General features: G+C 47.8%; 1 protein-coding gene across 3 annotated transcripts in view; it reads left to right on the top strand.

Annotated features, from left to right (window-relative positions):
* Positions 1–17,959, top strand: part of GABBR1 (gamma-aminobutyric acid type B receptor subunit 1) — a 236,394-nt gene that overhangs the window by 37,714 nt on the left and 180,721 nt on the right. For all 3 annotated transcript variants that reach the window (XM_063938299.1, XM_063938300.1, XM_063938301.1), the window contains exons 2-3: positions 11,870–11,981; positions 15,409–15,484. In XM_063938299.1, the coding sequence (XP_063794369.1) occupies positions 15,409–15,484 (76 nt within the window). In that variant the 5' untranslated portion in view covers positions 11,870–11,981. The remainder of the gene's footprint in view (positions 1–11,869; positions 11,982–15,408; positions 15,485–17,959) is intronic.

The raw sequence follows: 17,959 nt of genomic DNA on the forward strand, positions 1-17,959 counted from the left end.
GGGTATCCCTTATCCAAAATGCTTGGGACCAGAGGAATTTTGGATATGAGATTTTTCCGTACTTTGGAATAATTGCATCCCATAATGAGATATCATGGTGATGGGACCTAAGTCTAAGCACAGAATGCATTTATGTTACATATACACCTTATACACACAGCCTGAAGGTCATTTAATATAATACTTTTAATAACTGTGTGTATTAAACAAAGTTTGTGTACATTGAGCCATCAAAAAACAAAGGTTTCACTATCTCACTCTCACTCAAAAAGTCCGTATTTCGGAATATTCCGTATTTCGGATGTTTGGATATGGGATACTCAACCTGTATATCTATTTCTTTTGTTTCCCTTACTGAATTAGGCCCGATATACTGGTCTCTGTTTATACATTATACATAGGCTTGCCATAATAGCCCTTTCATCCAGGACATCATTGATTTACACAGGTTCTGTGGCTGCTTAAAATCAGGTGAAATGCAGGCTTGAATGTAGCCAGCCACAGAACCTGTGTAAATGATAGGTGTCCCGGATGAAAGGAATATTATGGCAAGCCTAATTATACAGCTTACACTGTACGTTTGCACAAAATAAATGATGTAGGAGAAAAAAAACAATTAAGTGAATAGATCAAGGAGCACTTAGTGCACTTTCCAAGTGCAATCAACCTGAGCAGAGTACAGTAACACAATACATCATCAGTTCATCTCTCCCTTAGGGCGACCTGTATCAAGCCTTGCAAAGTGGAGAGAGATAAAGTACCAACCAATCAGCTCCTAACTGTCATGTTACATGCTGTGTATGAAAAATGACAGGAACTGATTCATTGGTAGTAATATGATGAATAATAGAGACGATATACAGTAAGTGACGATATATTAGGTTTTCTGATTTTATGAGGCTCAGATTCAGAAAATCCTCTACTGCAGTGATTCTCATATCCGGTCCTTAAGTACCACCAACAGGTCATGTTTTCTGGATTTTTTTAATCATGCACAGGTGAGTCCATCTATTTTGCTGGGTCAGTAATTATCGGGGGTCAATCAATGGATCGACCAGAATTAGGTCGATTAGTCAATAAGTTGACCCCATATTGTCGACATGCTATAGGTCAACATGTAAAAGGTAGACACTTGAAAAGCTCAGCAGTCAAAAGGTTGACGTGGAAATGGCCGACACAGAAAATGTCGACACAACTTTTTTTTTGGGGTGGCATTTTCTATGTTCAGACAATTGCGGCGAGCGAGGCGAGACAACGAGGGGACGCGGTACACACCAATTGGGGTCACACACCCCAATTGGTGTGTACCGCGTCCCCTCATGGGTCTCGTCTCGCTCGCCGCAATTCGGCAAGGTTACTCTTCCCAATAGTACTCCACGTGGATGAAAAAGTTGACCCCCCCCCCCAAAAAAAACAACAACTTGTGTTGACCATATGTGTGTCGACCATTGTCATGTCGACCATTGCACCTGTTGACCTTTTACATGTTGACCCTTTGCCTATGTTGACCTTTTGTTCCGGTTGACGTAATGCATGTCAACCACAAGGGCTTGACCTATTGACTGTCGACCTCTCACCTGGAAGCTGTAATTGTCCCACCTTCTTCCACAGGAAGATATACTGAGCACATGACCTGTGGGGAGAACGTGAGGGTGTGAACCCCCTGTTTTGTGGCGATTGTGTCTTTTTACAGGAAATATTCCAAGCACAATGGCGAGGACCCAGTTACCGCCTATATGCACATATACCATGGGTCTTCAACCTGCGGCCCTCCAGCTGCTGTGGAACTGCACATCCCAGCATGCCCTGCCACAGTTTTGCTATTAAGGCATGCAAAACCTGAGCAGGGCATGCTGGGATGTGTAGTTCTACAGCAGCTGGAGGGCCGCAGGTTGAAGACCCATGACAGATACCATAGTGTAATGCAGTGTGAAACAATCCTTTAGTAAAATAATAGTATGCATCGCACAAACATGTTTAGGCCCAGATTTATCAAGCCTGAATAGCACGGTGATAACGCACCAACCAACCGGCTCCTACCTGCCATGTTACAGGCTGTGTTTGAAATATGACAGTAATGGTGTATACACGGTGAGGTTTTGGCTATCTTCGATATTGACTGTGTGCTTGCAATATTGGCTATGGGGGTAATTCAGATCTAATCGCTGCTGTGCGTTTTCGCGCAACGGGCGATCAGATCAGAACTGCGTATGCACCGCAATGCGCAGACGCGTCGGACGGCTACGACGGGCATTGCCGGTCAGCAACGGGATGGTGCGAAGGATCCATTCGCACGGGCGTTTTCAAGGAGAGTGACAGGAGGAAGCTGTTTGTGGGTGGCAACTGACCATTTATTGGGAGTGTCCGGAAAAACACAGGCGTGCTGAAGCGTTTTTAGGGTGGGTGTCTGACGTCGGCTCCGATCAGCAGGATTCCATCGCAGCGGCAGAGTAAGTCCTGGGCTGCGCAGAGACTGCACAAACTGATTTTGTGCAGCTCTGCTACACATGCGTTCGCACACTTACACGGCGAAAATACATTCCCCCTGTAGGCGGCGACTTTCTGATCGCAGGGTAGCAAAAAAACGCAATCCAGCGAACAGATCTGAATTAGGCCCTGTGTGCGATTTTGACTATAGTACTAGATAGTCAAAATTTACTTGCCTGCATAGTTTATCTAGCCTTGCGAGACCGACCCCACGCGCATCGGGATCGCATTGGTTATCACAAGATGGCTAACACCTTGCGATTTGCACTAAATTTCCTTGCGGATTTGACTATATAGTCAAAATCTCCAGGACAAATGTCACTGTGTGTATTCACCTGTAGGAGCTGATTGGATGGTACTCTGTCACCGTGCAATGTATCACGATCCAGGGTTTGATAAATCTGGGCCTTAGTTAAAAAAAAAAAAAAAAACTTATCTGGATGAAGGGGAAACAGCTGGTTTAGGTGGATGTAGTCCAGATATCTCTCCTGCCTCACATGATGGCATTAGAACGTATATCTTTATTGTTACACAAAAGATAGAATAAATGATGAATAGTAATAAAAACAAAATGGCATAGACATACTTATTATTATACAGTTATATTACACTCTATACAGACATAGGACACTACACCCCCAACATGACCTGACCACTGGACATGACCATAATACATCTATTACACCCTATACAGACATAGGACACTGCACCCCCAACATGACCTGACCACTGGACATGACCATAATACATCTATTACACCCTATACAGACATAGGACACTACACCCCCAACATGACCTGACCACCGGACATGAACATAATACATCTATTACACCCTATACAGACATAGGACACTGCACCCCCAACATGACCTGACCACTGGACATGACCATAATACATCTATTACACCCTATACAGACATAGGACACTACACCCCCAACATGACCTGACCACTGGCCATGACCGTAATACATCTATTACACACTATACAGACACAGGACACTACACCCCCAACATGACCTGACCACTGGCCGTGACCATAATACATCTATTACACCCTATACAGACATAGGACACTACACCCCCACCATGACCTGACCACTGGCCGTGACCATAATATATCTATTACACCCTATACTGACATAGGACACTACACCCCCAACATGACCTGACCACTGGCCGTGACCATAATATATCTATTACACCCTATACTGACATAGGACACTACACCCCCAACATGACCTGACCACTAGCCATGACCATAATACATCTATTACACCCTATACAGACATAGGACACTACACCCCCAACATGACCTGACCACTGGACATGACCATAATACATCTATTATACCCTATACAGACATAGGACACTACACCCCCAACATGACCTGACCACTGGCCGTGACCATAATACATCTATTACACCCTATACTGACATAGGACACTACACCCCAACATGACCTGACCACTGGCCATGACCATAATACATCTATTACACCCTGTACAGACACAGGACGCTACACCCCCAACATGACCTGACCACTGGACATGACCATAATACATCTATTACATCCTATACAGACATAGGACACTACACCCCCAACATGACCTGACCACTGGACATGACCATAATACATCTATTACACCCTATACAGACATAGGACACTGCACCCCCAACATGACCTGACCACTGGACATGACCATAATACATCTATTACACCCTATACAGACATAGGACACTACACCCCCAACATGACCTGACCATGACCATAATACATCTATTACACCCTATACAGACATAGGACAGTACATCCCCCAACATGACCTGACCATGACCATAATACATCTATTACACCCTATACAGACATAGGACACTACACCCCCAACATGACCTGACCACTGGCCGTGACCATAATATATCTATTACACCCTATACTGACATAGGACACTACACCCCCAACATGACCTGACCACTAGCCATGACCATAATACATCTATTACACCCTATACAGACATAGGACACTACACCCCCAACATGACCTGACCATGACCATAATACATCTATTACACCCTATACAGACATAGGACAGTACATCCCCCAACATGACCTGACCATGACCATAATACATCTATTACACCCTATACAGACATAGGACACTACACCCCCAACATGACCTGACCACTGGCCGTGACCATAATATATCTATTACACCCTATACTGACATAGGACACTACACCCCCAACATGACCTGACCACTAGCCATGACCATAATACATCTATTACACCCTATACAGACATAGGACACTACACCCCCAACATGACCTGACCACTGGACATGACCATAATACATCTATTATACCCTATACTGACATAGGACACTACACCCCAACATGACCTGACCACTGGCCGTGACCATCATACATCTATTACACCCTATACTGACATAGGACACTACACCCCAACATGACCTGACCACTGGCCATGACCATAATACATCTATTACACCCTGTACAGACACAGGACGCTACACCCCCAACATGACCTGACCACTGGACATGACCATAATACATCTATTACACCCTATACAGACATAGGACACTACACCCCTAACATGACCTGACCACTGGACATGACCATAATACATCTATTACACCCTATACAGACATAGGACACTGCACCCCCAACATGACCTGACCACTGGACATGACCATAATACATCTATTACACCCTATACAGACATAGGACACTACACCCCCAACATGACCTGACCATGACCATAATACATCTATTACACCCTATACAGACATAGGACAGTACATCCCCCAACATGACCTGACCATGACCATAATACATCTATTACACCCTATACAGACATAGGACACTACACCCCCAACATGACCTGACCACTGGCCGTGACCATAATATATCTATTACACCCTATACTGACATAGGACACTACACCCCCAACATGACCTGACCACTAGCCATGACCATAATACATCTATTACACCATATACAGACATAGGACACTACACCCCCAACATGACCTGACCATGACCATAATACATCTATTACACCCTATACAGACATAGGACAGTACATCCCCCAACATGACCTGACCATGACCATAATACATCTATTACACCCTATACAGACATTGGACACTACACCCCCAACATGACCTGACCACTGGCCGTGACCATAATATATCTATTACACCCTATACTGACATAGGACACTACACCCCCAACATGACCTGACCACTAGCCATGACCATAATACATCTATTACACCCTATACAGACATAGGACACTACACCCCCAACATGACCTGACCACTGGCCATGACCATAATACATCTATTATACCCTATACAGACATAGGACACTACACCCCCAACATGACCTGACCACTTGCCGTGACCATAATACATCTATTACACCCTATACTGACATAGGACACTACACCCCCAACATGACCTGACCACTAGCCATGACCATAATACATCTATTACACCCTATACAGACATAGGACACTACACCCCCAACATGACCTGACCACTGGACATGACCATAATACATCTATTACACCCTATACAGACATAGGACACTACACCCCCAACATGACCTGACCACTGGACATGACCATAATACATCTATTACACCCTATACAGACATAGGACACTACACCCCCAACATGACCTGACCATGACCATAATACATCTATTACACCCTATACAGACATAGGACAGTACATCCCCCAACATGACCTGACCATGACCATAATACATCTATTACACCCTATACAGACATAGGACACTACACCCCCAACATGACCTGACCACTGGCCGTGACCATAATATATCTATTACACCCTATACTGACATAGGACACTACACCCCCAACATGACCTGACCACTAGCCATGACCATAATACATCTATTACACCCTATACAGACATAGGACACTACACCCCCAACATGACCTGACCACTGGACATGACCATAATACATCTATTACACCCTATACAGACATAGGACACTACACCCCCAACATGACCTGACCATGACCATAATATATCTATTACACCCTATACAGACATAGGACACTACACCCCCAACATGACCTGACCACTGGCCGTGACCATAATACATCTATTACACCCTATACTGACATAGGACACTACACCCCAACATGACCTGACCACTGTCCGTGACCATAATACATCTATTACACCCTATACTGACATAGGACACTACACCCCCAACATGACCTGACCACTGGCCATGACCATAATACAGGTTGAGTATCCCATATCCAAATATTCCGAAATACGGACTTTTTTGAGTGAGACTGAGATAGTGAAACCTTTGTTTTTTGATGGCCCAATGTACACAAACTTTGTTTAATACTCAAAGTTATTAAAAATATTGTATTAAATGACCTTCAGGCTGTGTGCATAAGGTGTATATGAAACATAAATGAATTGTGTGAATGTAGACACACTTTGTTTAATGCACAAAGTTATAAAAAATATTGGCTAACATTATCTTTAGGCTGTGTGTATAATGTGTATATGTAACATAAATGCATTCTGTGCTTAGATTTAGGTCCCATCACCATGATATCTCATTATGGTATGCAATTATTCCAAAATACGGAAAAATCCCATATCCAAAATACCTCTGGTCCCAAGCATTTTGGATAAGGGATACTCAACCTGTACATCTATTACACCCTATACAGACACAGGACGCTACACCCCAACATGACCTGACCACTGGCCATGACCATAATACATCTATCACACCCTATACAGAGATAGGACACTACACCCCAACATGACCTGACCACTGGTAATGACCATAATACACCCTATACAGACATAGGACACCACACCCCCAACATGACCTGACCACTGGTAATGACCATAATACACCCTATACAGACATAGGACACTGCACCCCCAACAAGACCTGACCACTGGCCGTGACCATAATACATCTATTACACCCTATACAGACACTACACCCCCAACATGACCTGACCACTGGCCATGACCATAATACATCTATTACACCCTATACAGACATAGGACACTACACCCCCAACATGACCTGAACACTGGTAATGACCATAATACTCCCGATACAGACATAGGACACTACACCCCCAACATGACCTGACCACTTGCCATGACCATAATACAATTCTATTACACCCTATACAGACATAAACCCCAAACACTATACCCCCAACATGACCTGACCACTGGTCATGACCATAATACACCTATTACACCCTATACAGACAGGACACTGCACCCCCAACATGACCTGACCACTGGCCATGACCATAATACATCTATTACACCCTATACAGACATAGGACACTACACCCCCAACATGACCTGACCACTGGCCGTGACCATAATACATCTATTACACCCTATACAGACACTACACCCCCAACATGACCTGACCACTGGCCATGACCATAATACATCTATTACACCCTATACAGAGATAGGACACTACACCCCCAACATGACCTGACCACTGGTCAACCTTGATTTGGACCAACTATTGAGGATTTAACAAATTCCCCCGACTTGCAAAAGGGTTTAAATTGGACAAAAAAATGAAATTGAATGCATTTGCTGATGATGTCTCCTTTATGTAGTCAGTACAGAAACTTCTTCTCTTGCATCTATACTTAATAAAATGAAACTATTATGGGGTATATTCAATTAGGGTCGGATCCATTCTGACATGCATTTGTCGGAATGGATCCGACAACCCCTATTCAATCCCATCTCAATTCGACTTTAAAAAGTCGAATTGAGATGAGGGACCGGAGAGGGGGGAAAGGGGGGAGACCAGCGGGGACAGCTGCGGGCAGACGGAGGAGAGCAGCGCTACAGCAGCGCTACAGAAGGATGTCTCACAGCCGCCAGACCTCACGGCAGTGTCCATCCGGCTCCAGCAAGCGTGACCTCACTTGCTGGAGCTGGGTGGACGCTGCCGTGAGCGGCGCGGCTGTGAGACATCCTGCTGCAGCGCTGTGCTGTAACGCTGCTCTCCCCTGTCTGTCCACGGCTCTCCCCGGTCTCCCCGCGGCCCCCCCCCCTCCTCCTCTGGGTCCCACATCTCAGTCCGACATTTTTTTATGTCGGACTGAGATGGTCGGAAACGGGGCTAAATCCTGTCGAATTTGGCCCCGTTTCACTCAATTTTAGGCCTGTTTCCCTCAAAAATACGTGAATCGGCAGCTATACCGTCAATTCACGTACTATTTGACAAGTCGAATTCCCCGACTTGTCGAATAAAAACTGCAGGGATTGAATAGGTCGAATCACGATTCGACCTTAAAAAGTCGAAAACTGCCGTCTTTTCGACAGACGGCAATTTTCGACCCTAATTGAATACCCCTATATGACTCCACTTTGGGTCTTCATTATTTATAACTGACAAATCAACAGCCATGCTGGACAATGGACAACACTGACCCATAGCATCCAACGTGGGGGAGGTCTGTATGCTTAGTATGAGCTAAGATTAGCTTTACTCATTTAGCCATTCATTGCATTCATCTGCCCTCCAAATCCCGCAGATGTATACGGATTTAGTATTACCACTGTAATCAAATACTTGGCTGTGGACCTGAAAGGTTGGCAATAACTTCTCTCTTACCTGGGTTAGAACTTTTTGGAGCACCTACATGTCCTCAGTCTCCACCGCCAGATCTCTGTTGACTAATTCAAATCTCAAAGGGCCACTAACCTGTGCGAGAGCCTTGGACACATTTGAAGCGGTGAGACCGTACCGTGTGTCATCAATCAGGTTGATCTGATGGTTCTTCATTGTCTCCGGTGTGGTTGGGGGTTACCGGTCATTTCATTAGGAGCTGCTGAAAATAATGGGGTGAATTATGTCCCACTTGGTCCTGAACGCGCAGTGTTTGGAGCCTTCTCTGACGGGGAGATGTAGCAAACCATTGAGAGAGCTAAAGTAGAGAGGTTGCCCATAGCAACCAATCTTCTGACATTTTATGGACTGTGCTAGATGAATGATAGCTAGAAGCTGGTTGCTATGGGCGTCTTCTCCACTTTATCTCTCTCATAGGTTTGTTCCGTCTCCCCCGTAATTAAGGAAGTAGGAGATTTGTTGTTGGCAAGCAGTGCAGCAGGGCGGAAAATATTAGGGGCTCATTTATCAACAAGTGATAACCACTGTCATGTGTTTGAAAAATGACAGTTGGGAGCTGATTGGCTGGAGCACCATTTATCATACACAATGAGTTTTATCACTCATTGATAAATGGGCCCCCTAGGTATCATCCCAGGATGTTATATGTTCTTCCACCTACTGTATGTAACCAGGGGGGCGATTTGTCAAAGCTTTGAGAGAGAGAGAGAGAAAGTGATAACCAATCAGCTCCCAACTGCCATGTTACAGTCTGTGTTTGAAAAATGACAGTTGAGAGCTGATTAACTGGCAGTCTGACCCTAACCCTCTACCCCCGCAGTCTGACCCTAACCCTCCCTGGTGGTGCCCAACCCTAATGCTTCTCCCTCCCTACAACTTAACTCTAACCCTCTCTGGGGGTGCCTAACGCTAATGCCCCTTCTTCACCGCAACCTAACCCTGTCCCTCCCCGGTGGTGCCGAACGCTAATGCCCCTCCCTCCCCGCAACCTAACCCTCCACCCACAGCTTAGACCTAACCCCCCTAGTGTCCTAGTGTTCGGGTTTCCAGGTCCGGCATTTGATCCCGGCATTGGTGTTCCAGTGTTGGGTCTCCAGCAATTGGTATTTTCCGACTACAGGGATCCCGGATGATGGGACCCTGACCGGATCCCGCTTGGTTGCTTGCGCCCCCTCCTGGGCAGGCATTATGATGGTATTGGCATGGGCGTTGTCACTTGTTGTATACCACTTGATTGTAGTTGCCTCGTACTGGTCGCTCTGGGGTATCTATGTTATAGTGCCCCCCTGTGATTATACACGTTGAGTTGTTACTTGTACTTTCATGATGGTTTGGACTTCAAAAAATAAATATATTTAAAAAGGGAAAAAAAAAACTACCTGGCATTTGCTGCATGATCCGCAGACATATGCACATACTAGTGTCTATATAAACCGTATATCGGCCTATGAAATGATGTGGTGCAAAGATCAGTGATGTGGATGTAACTTGCAGCAACTGGATATAAACTATAAGCAGTCTAGTGCAGGCGTGTGTTGCTATGGGTTACAGTGCGTCTTTACCTTGCACCATTGTATGAAATACGCCTTATAGCGTCCTGACGTACAGTGAGTAGATTCCTTGTTTGTTTGTCTGTACATGAAATGTCATTCGTCTTTGGATGGGTCACCTTAGGCATTTAATACTGCAGCTTCAGGTTGAAATACCTATTTATGCAGCTCTGAAGATCGAACGCACAATGGACCTGATTCGTGTTAGTAAGTAAAGCAAAAAACGCAAGTCACTTTGTGGGTCATTCTGAGTTGATCGCACGTAGCAACGTTTTGCTGCTGGTGCGATCAACTAGACGCCACCTATGGGGGAGTGTATTTCTGCATAGCAGGGCTGCGATCACTTGTGCAGCCCTGCTATGCTAAAAAAAGTTTCCTGCAAAACAAGACCAGGGTCAGACCTACTTACCCTGTGCGACGGATCCAGCGACGAAGGTCCCGGGATTGACATCAGACATCCGCCCTCCAAACGCCTGGACACGCCTGCGTTCGGATCTCCATGCCCGGAAAACAGTGAGTATCCGCCCCGGAACGCCTCCCCGGTGTCAATCTTCTTGCGATCGCGCTAGCGATCACTTTCTTCTGGTCGTTGCCCGGCAACAGCTGTCGCTGGCCAACGACGCGCGTGCGCATTGCGGCCGCCACGCATGCGCAGTTCTGACCCGTTTGCACCGCAGCAAAGAACCGCTGCGTGCGAACGGGTCGGGATGGCCCCCTTTGTGTCTGGAACAAATCATGTTGCCGTGCAAGAGGAGCAAATACCTTTTATATTGTTTCTGTGCAGGGTAAATACCGGCTGCTTTATTTTTACACTGCAATTTAGATTTCAGTTTGAACACACCCCACCCAAATCTAACTCTCGCTATATACAGATGCGTCCTCGTACATCCAGCCTCAATACACCACGCTGTGCACCAGGAGACTGCGCTGAGTAATATGATATATGACCCTTGTATATCTCACCTTGAGTTACGTTCTATAAGACCTGACATTACTGTAGACACTGAGACTGCTGACCTGTACGTCTCTTTACTGTCACAATTTCTATTCATCTGCCAATATTTTGCAGTTTCATTTTTTACAATACATTATGAGTTTGTGACGCTGTTTCTGTCCTTGTTGCCAGGTTATGTGGTGTCTCCTCTGCAGCAAGATTGGGTGACACTCCTTATGTGACGCCGACGAGCTGAGTATGTGGTAAAGGCTGAGAACAGCGTCCTTACAGAAAAAGATAAAAGGTGAGTGAGACACGAGTAATAATCACAGGAGGGAACTTCTGACCTGGAGAGTTTTCAGTGTATTGCCTTGGCGGAACCGGGTCTGGGGCTTCCACCTTGCTAAGCTGAGGGAGACGCACAGATTGGTCCAGAGTTAGTCCCGCAGAACTGTCACTGACGCGTTTCGTTGTGGAATAATGTCATTTGATGAAGTTGTGGGTTATTACACAACAAAATGCGTCTATTATGCTACTGTAGGACCAGGGCCGGATCTGGGGGGGAGGACAAGGGGGCGACCGCCGCCCTAACACAGTCATAGCCACGCCCACTTTTGAGCAGAAGAGAGCTCTCCAGGGGAAGAACGATGTGCTGCTGCTTATACCACAGCAGCACAGAGGAGCCAGGAGAGCAAGGGTTACAGAGCATTTGCCCCTCACTTGCTAGGGCTAATAAATACAATTACCCCATAGCACAGTCACATGTACATAGAACAATCACAAAGCTCTATCTTAGTCTCACTCAAAAAGTTCAGTCAGAATTGAGATGGAGGAGTTAGGATTGCAGATGGGAGGAGTTGGGACTGTAGAGGGAGGAGTCAAGATTAAACAGTAAACCGAGTTGTTCGCTCGCTAGCTGCTTTTCGCAGCATTGCACACGCTAAGCCGCCGCCTACTGGGAGTGAATCTTAGCATAGCAGAATTGCGAACGAAAGATTAGCAGAATTGCGAATAGAAATTTCTTAGCAGTTTCTGAGTAGCTCCAGACTTACTCCTACACTGCGATCACTTCAGTCAGTTTCGTTCCTGGTTTGACGTTACAAACACGCCCAGCGTTCGCCCAGACACTCCCCCGTTTCTCCAGCCACTCCCGCGTTTTTCCCTGAAACGCCTGCGTTTTTCCGCACACTCCCATAAAACGGCCATTTTCCTCCCAGAAACACCCACTTCCTGTCAATCTCACTACGATCACCAGAACGATGAAAAATCTCCGTTAGGCCGTGAGTAAAAAACCAAACTTTTGTGCTAATTTACTTGGCGCAGGCGCACTGCGTACATTGCGCATGCGCAGTTTGCGACTAATCGCTCCGTAGCGGAAAAAAATAACGAGCGAACAACTCGGAATGACCCCCTATATCCGCTGCTTAGTAATTGTGCAGCCCTACAAGTGTTTTCATTTAGTTTAATATTAATCTGCATTCAGCAAGTGTAATGCAGAGATCACGTCCTGTACCGGAAATTCTGGAACTCCCTTGTTATTGGGCTCCTTGTGCTATATGTGTAAGCTGGAGGATCCAGGATGTGCCCAAACCTCCCAACACTTTACACAATCATAGGGGTCTATTTACTAAGCCTTGGATGGAGATAAAGTACCAGCCAATCGGCTCCTTTCTGCCATGTTACAGGCTGGGTTTGAAAAATGACAGTTAGGAGCTGATTGGCTGGTAGTTTATTTCCGTCCACTTTATCTCCACCTGAGGTTTAGTAAATAGACCCCTAAATCTGGATACAGTTATACCTTCTCCAAAAGGGGTGTAACCATCTCACACAAGGGGGTGTGACCATAGGTCAGAGGGCGTAACCACACCACGGGGGCTTCCCTATTTCCTAAGTGCTAGGACTACCCTAATATGCCTTCCCTAAAACCACCCAATAATTGCCTTGGTCACCAGAGACTCCTCCTAACTTCCTGCATTGCCGACTTTAGGACAGTGCCTTCAACTTGCAATTGTCCCAGCGACATTGGGGAGATATGATACGGCGGAACCCTACGTTTTTTTTTTTTTTATAGGAACATTTAATGCACCCAAACTGCGAGGATGCTACAAAACCAAATCCTGATTCCTCGTGATTATGTTGCACGTGGCAGAGCACTATTGCTTCATGCACTAATACTGCAGATTCAGTTTAAGCCCATTTTCTTCATTTTTATAAGCAAATTGCAGTTCAGATATTTCTGTATAAATCCTTTATATAATGGTTCATTAGAATCCTACAATACGGTTCCGATGCATCTGAATATTGTAGTTTCCCTAGTGTATGTGTGATTTATCGCTCACCCCGGCCTATTAGACTCTCCCTGTTTCCAATACTGGAAATATATATTGCAGATGGACATATGGTCACTGTATTACTCGGCGCCGTACAGGGTATATACAGTAATACGTGGCAGATTAATGGCACAGTGAATGTACCGTGACAATATATATATATCATGGGACAATACAGGGCAATCAAATTGACATACTAGGTAGGATGTGGATTGGGGAATGAAGGTTGTGGACTCGTTGTTTCCAGGCAAGTGGAGGCGAGTCGTTGGGAGCGGGGAGTAGATCAGCATTCACTGAGCCTGTATCCAGCAAAGGGTAAGCACACAGGGGGAGATGAACCTTTGAGATAATGAGAAGTTGCCATGAGCAGTGTCTCTACTTTATCTCACTCCAAGGTTCGATAAATCTCCTCCAGAGTCACTGGAAGCAAGGCTAGTGCTGATGGGGGAGGAAGGCCCTGCTCGTTATAACGTACATGCTAAGGGGAGAACATTTGGAGGGTGAACTGGGGAGGAGCAAAGGACAGGGAGGAGAGAAGAGTGACCGTCTAGGAGGAGGGGTGGTAGGCTTTGATGACAAGGTGAGTTGAGTGAAGCTGGCAGGATTAGGGGAAGTCTGACTAGACAAGGGACGGAGTGAGTTCCAGAGGAGGAGTGAAACCGGAAAAATCTTGGAGGTGAGTGTGAGAGGAGGTAATCAGGGTGGAGCAGCGGAGGCAGTCGTAGGAAGAATGGAGGAATCGGGAGTGTGAACAGAGATGAGGTTGGAGCTGTAGGAGATGGCAGAGCAGTTGTGGGGGGAAGCCGACGTGTTGTATTGTAGTGGGGAAAGGGGAGGTCTTGGTAGAAGGTAAGGTCCGCGCCACGCCTCTGGACAGAGGTACTCAAGTACATTTTGCCGTCGCTGCAGTGGTGTATTTATAATGGGTTTTTCACGGTGTTTTGCGCACACACAGAACAGAAATCACCAGGAACATGGTGCGGCCGCCATGTTCCCGGAGACCTGCACATGCGCAATAGAGTCTAATTGCATCTGTGCCACGGAGAGAGGAGGGGGGTGGCATGGAGGCTGCACACGGGTTCCCTTCTTTGGGCCTAATGCCGATAAATAGGGAATGTGCCGTATACTATGTGGCTTAGACAGCGGACCTACAGTAGGGGAAGGGAAGAAATACAGGAGGGAGGGTCCTGCTCACCAGAGCTTACATTCTAAAAGGAAGGGAAAGAATGGCCGGTAATGGATGCGGGATAGTGGATATAGGTGGGTAATGGGTAAAATACATTTATGTCTGAATAGGTCATAGACGTCTCATAGAAGAACATTCTTCTGGATGTTATATGTTACAGGCTCCGTAGTCTTCCTTTCTTCTTTCCCTCCTAATGTCTGTCTCTTTGTTTCCAGATGTCTCACAGTGTGACTCTTCTGTGCGCTCTCTGGCTGTCTCGTGTCCATGGATCTGTGGATAACAGCACAACAGGTGAGAGGGGAGGATACCGGAGGGTCTACCAGTGTTCTGTGGGGTTCTGTACTCGCCTCTCACGCCAGATTTCCGCACGGCGTGCAGGGATGTTATCACAGTGATTGCAGCTCTGGCAGCGCAGGACGCATGGCAGCTACTGTATATTGCAGAACCTCTCCCAGTAAGAGAGCCGGGGGGTCAGTAATGGGATATGATAGCAGTGTGTGTACAGGATGGGACAAGCTATGGACAGTGTAAAGCATGGCTAAGATATGATAAACGTGTCTGGAAACCGAGCATATGATAACGGTGTAGAGATATGGGATTGGGATGTGATAGTGGTGTCAGGAGACGGGCTGGGATGTGACAGCGGTGTCAGGAGACGGGCTGGGATGCGATAGCGGTGTCAGGAGATGGGCTGGGATGTGATAGTGGTGTCAGGAGACGGGCTGGGATGTGATAGCGGTGTCAGGAGACGGGCTGGGATGTGAGAGCGGTGTCAGGAGACGGGCTGGGATGTGATAGAGGTGTCAGGAGACGGGCTGGGATGTGACAACGGTGTCAGGAGACGGGCTGGGATGTGATAGCGGTGTCAGGGCTGCGATGTGATAGCGGTGTCAGGAGACGGGCTGGGATGTGATAGCGGTGTCAGGAGACGGGCTGGGATGTGATAAAGGTGTCAGGAGACAGGCTGGGATGTGATAGAGGTGTCAGGAGACGGGCTGGGATGTGAGAGCGGTGTCAGGAGACGGGCTGGGATGTGATAGAGGTGTCAGGAGACGGGCTGGGATGTGACAACGGTGTCAGGAGACGGGCTGGGATGTGATAGCGGTGTCAGGAGACGGGCTGGGATGTGATAGCGGTGTCAGGAGACGGGCTGGGATGTGAGAGCGGTGTCAGGAGACGGGCTGGGATGTGATAGCGGTGTCAGGGCTGCGATGTGATAGCGGTGTCAGGAGACGGGCTGGGATGTGATAGCGGTGTCAGGAGACGGGCTGGGATGTGACAGCAGTGTCAGGAGACGGGCTGGGATGTGACAGCGGTGTCAGGAGACGGGCTGGGATGTGATAGCGGTGTCAGGAGACGGGCTGGGATGTGATAGCGGTGTCAGGAGACGGGCTGGGATGTGATAGCGGTGTCAGGAGACGGGCTGGGATGTGAGAGCGGTGTCAGGAGACGGGCTGGGATGTGATAGAGGTGTCAGGAGACGGGCTGGGATGTGACAACGGTGTCAGGAGACGGGCTGGGATGTGATAGCGGTGTCAGGAGACGGGCTGGGATGTGACAGCGGTGTCAGGAGACGGGCTGGGATGTGACAGCGGTGTCAGGAGACGGGCTGGGATGTGATAGAGGTGTCAGGAGACGGGCTGGGATGTGACGGCGGTGTCAGGAGACGGGCTGGGATGTGACGGCGGTGTCAGGAGACGGGCTGGGATGTGACAGTGGTGTCAGGAGACGGGCTGGGATGTGACAGTGGTGTCAGGAGACGGGCTGGGATGTGACAGCGGTGTCAGGAGACGGGCTGGGATGTGGATGTGACAGCAGTGTCAGGAGACGGGCTGGGATGTGACAGCGGTGTCAGGGCTGGGATGTGACGGCGGTGTCAGGAGACGGGCTGGGATGTGATAGAGGTGTCAGGGCTGGGATGTGATAGAGGTGTCAGGAGACGGGCTGGAATGTGACAGCGGTGTCAGGAGACGGTTTGGGATGTGACAGCAGAGTTAGGAGACTGGCTGGGATGTGACAGCGGTGTCAGGAGACGGTTTGGGATGTGATAGCGGTGTCAGGAGACGGGCTGGGATGTGACAGAGGTGTCAGGAGACGGTTTGGGATGTGACAGCGGTGTCAGGAGACGGGCTGGGATGTGATAGCGGTGTCAGGAGACGGGCTGGGATGTGACAGCGGTGTCAGGAGTCGGGCTGGGATGTGACAGCGGTGTCAGGAGACAGGCTGGGATGTGATAGCGGTGTCAGGGCTGGGATGTGATAGAGGTGTCAGGAGACGGGCTGGAATGTGATAGAGGTGTCGGGAGACGGGCTGGGATGTGACGGCAGTGTCAGGAGACGGGCTGGGATGTGATAGATGTGTCAGGAGATGGGCTGGGATGTGACAGCAGTGTCAGGAGACGGGCTGGGATGTGACAGAGGTGTCAGGAGACGATTTGGGATGTGACAGCGGTGTCAGGAGACGGGCTGGGATGTGACAGCGGTGTCAGGAGACGGTCTGGGATGTGATAGCGGTGTCAGGAGACGGGCTGGGATGTGACAGCGGTGTCAGGAGTCGGGCTGGGATGTGACAGCGGTGTCAGGAGACGGGCTGGGATGTGATAGCGGTGTCAGGAGACGGGCTGGGATGTGACAGCGGTGTCATGGCTGGGATGTGACGGCGGTGTCAGGAGACGGGCTGGGATGTGATAGAGGTGTCAGGGCTGGGATGTGATAGAGGTGTCAGGAGACGGGCTGGGATGTGACAGCGGTGTCAGGAGACGGGCTG

Source organism: Pseudophryne corroboree, chromosome 8 (genome assembly GCF_028390025.1).
Source record: "Pseudophryne corroboree isolate aPseCor3 chromosome 8, aPseCor3.hap2, whole genome shotgun sequence".
Classification (NCBI taxonomy): Eukaryota; Metazoa; Chordata; class Amphibia; order Anura; family Myobatrachidae; genus Pseudophryne; species Pseudophryne corroboree.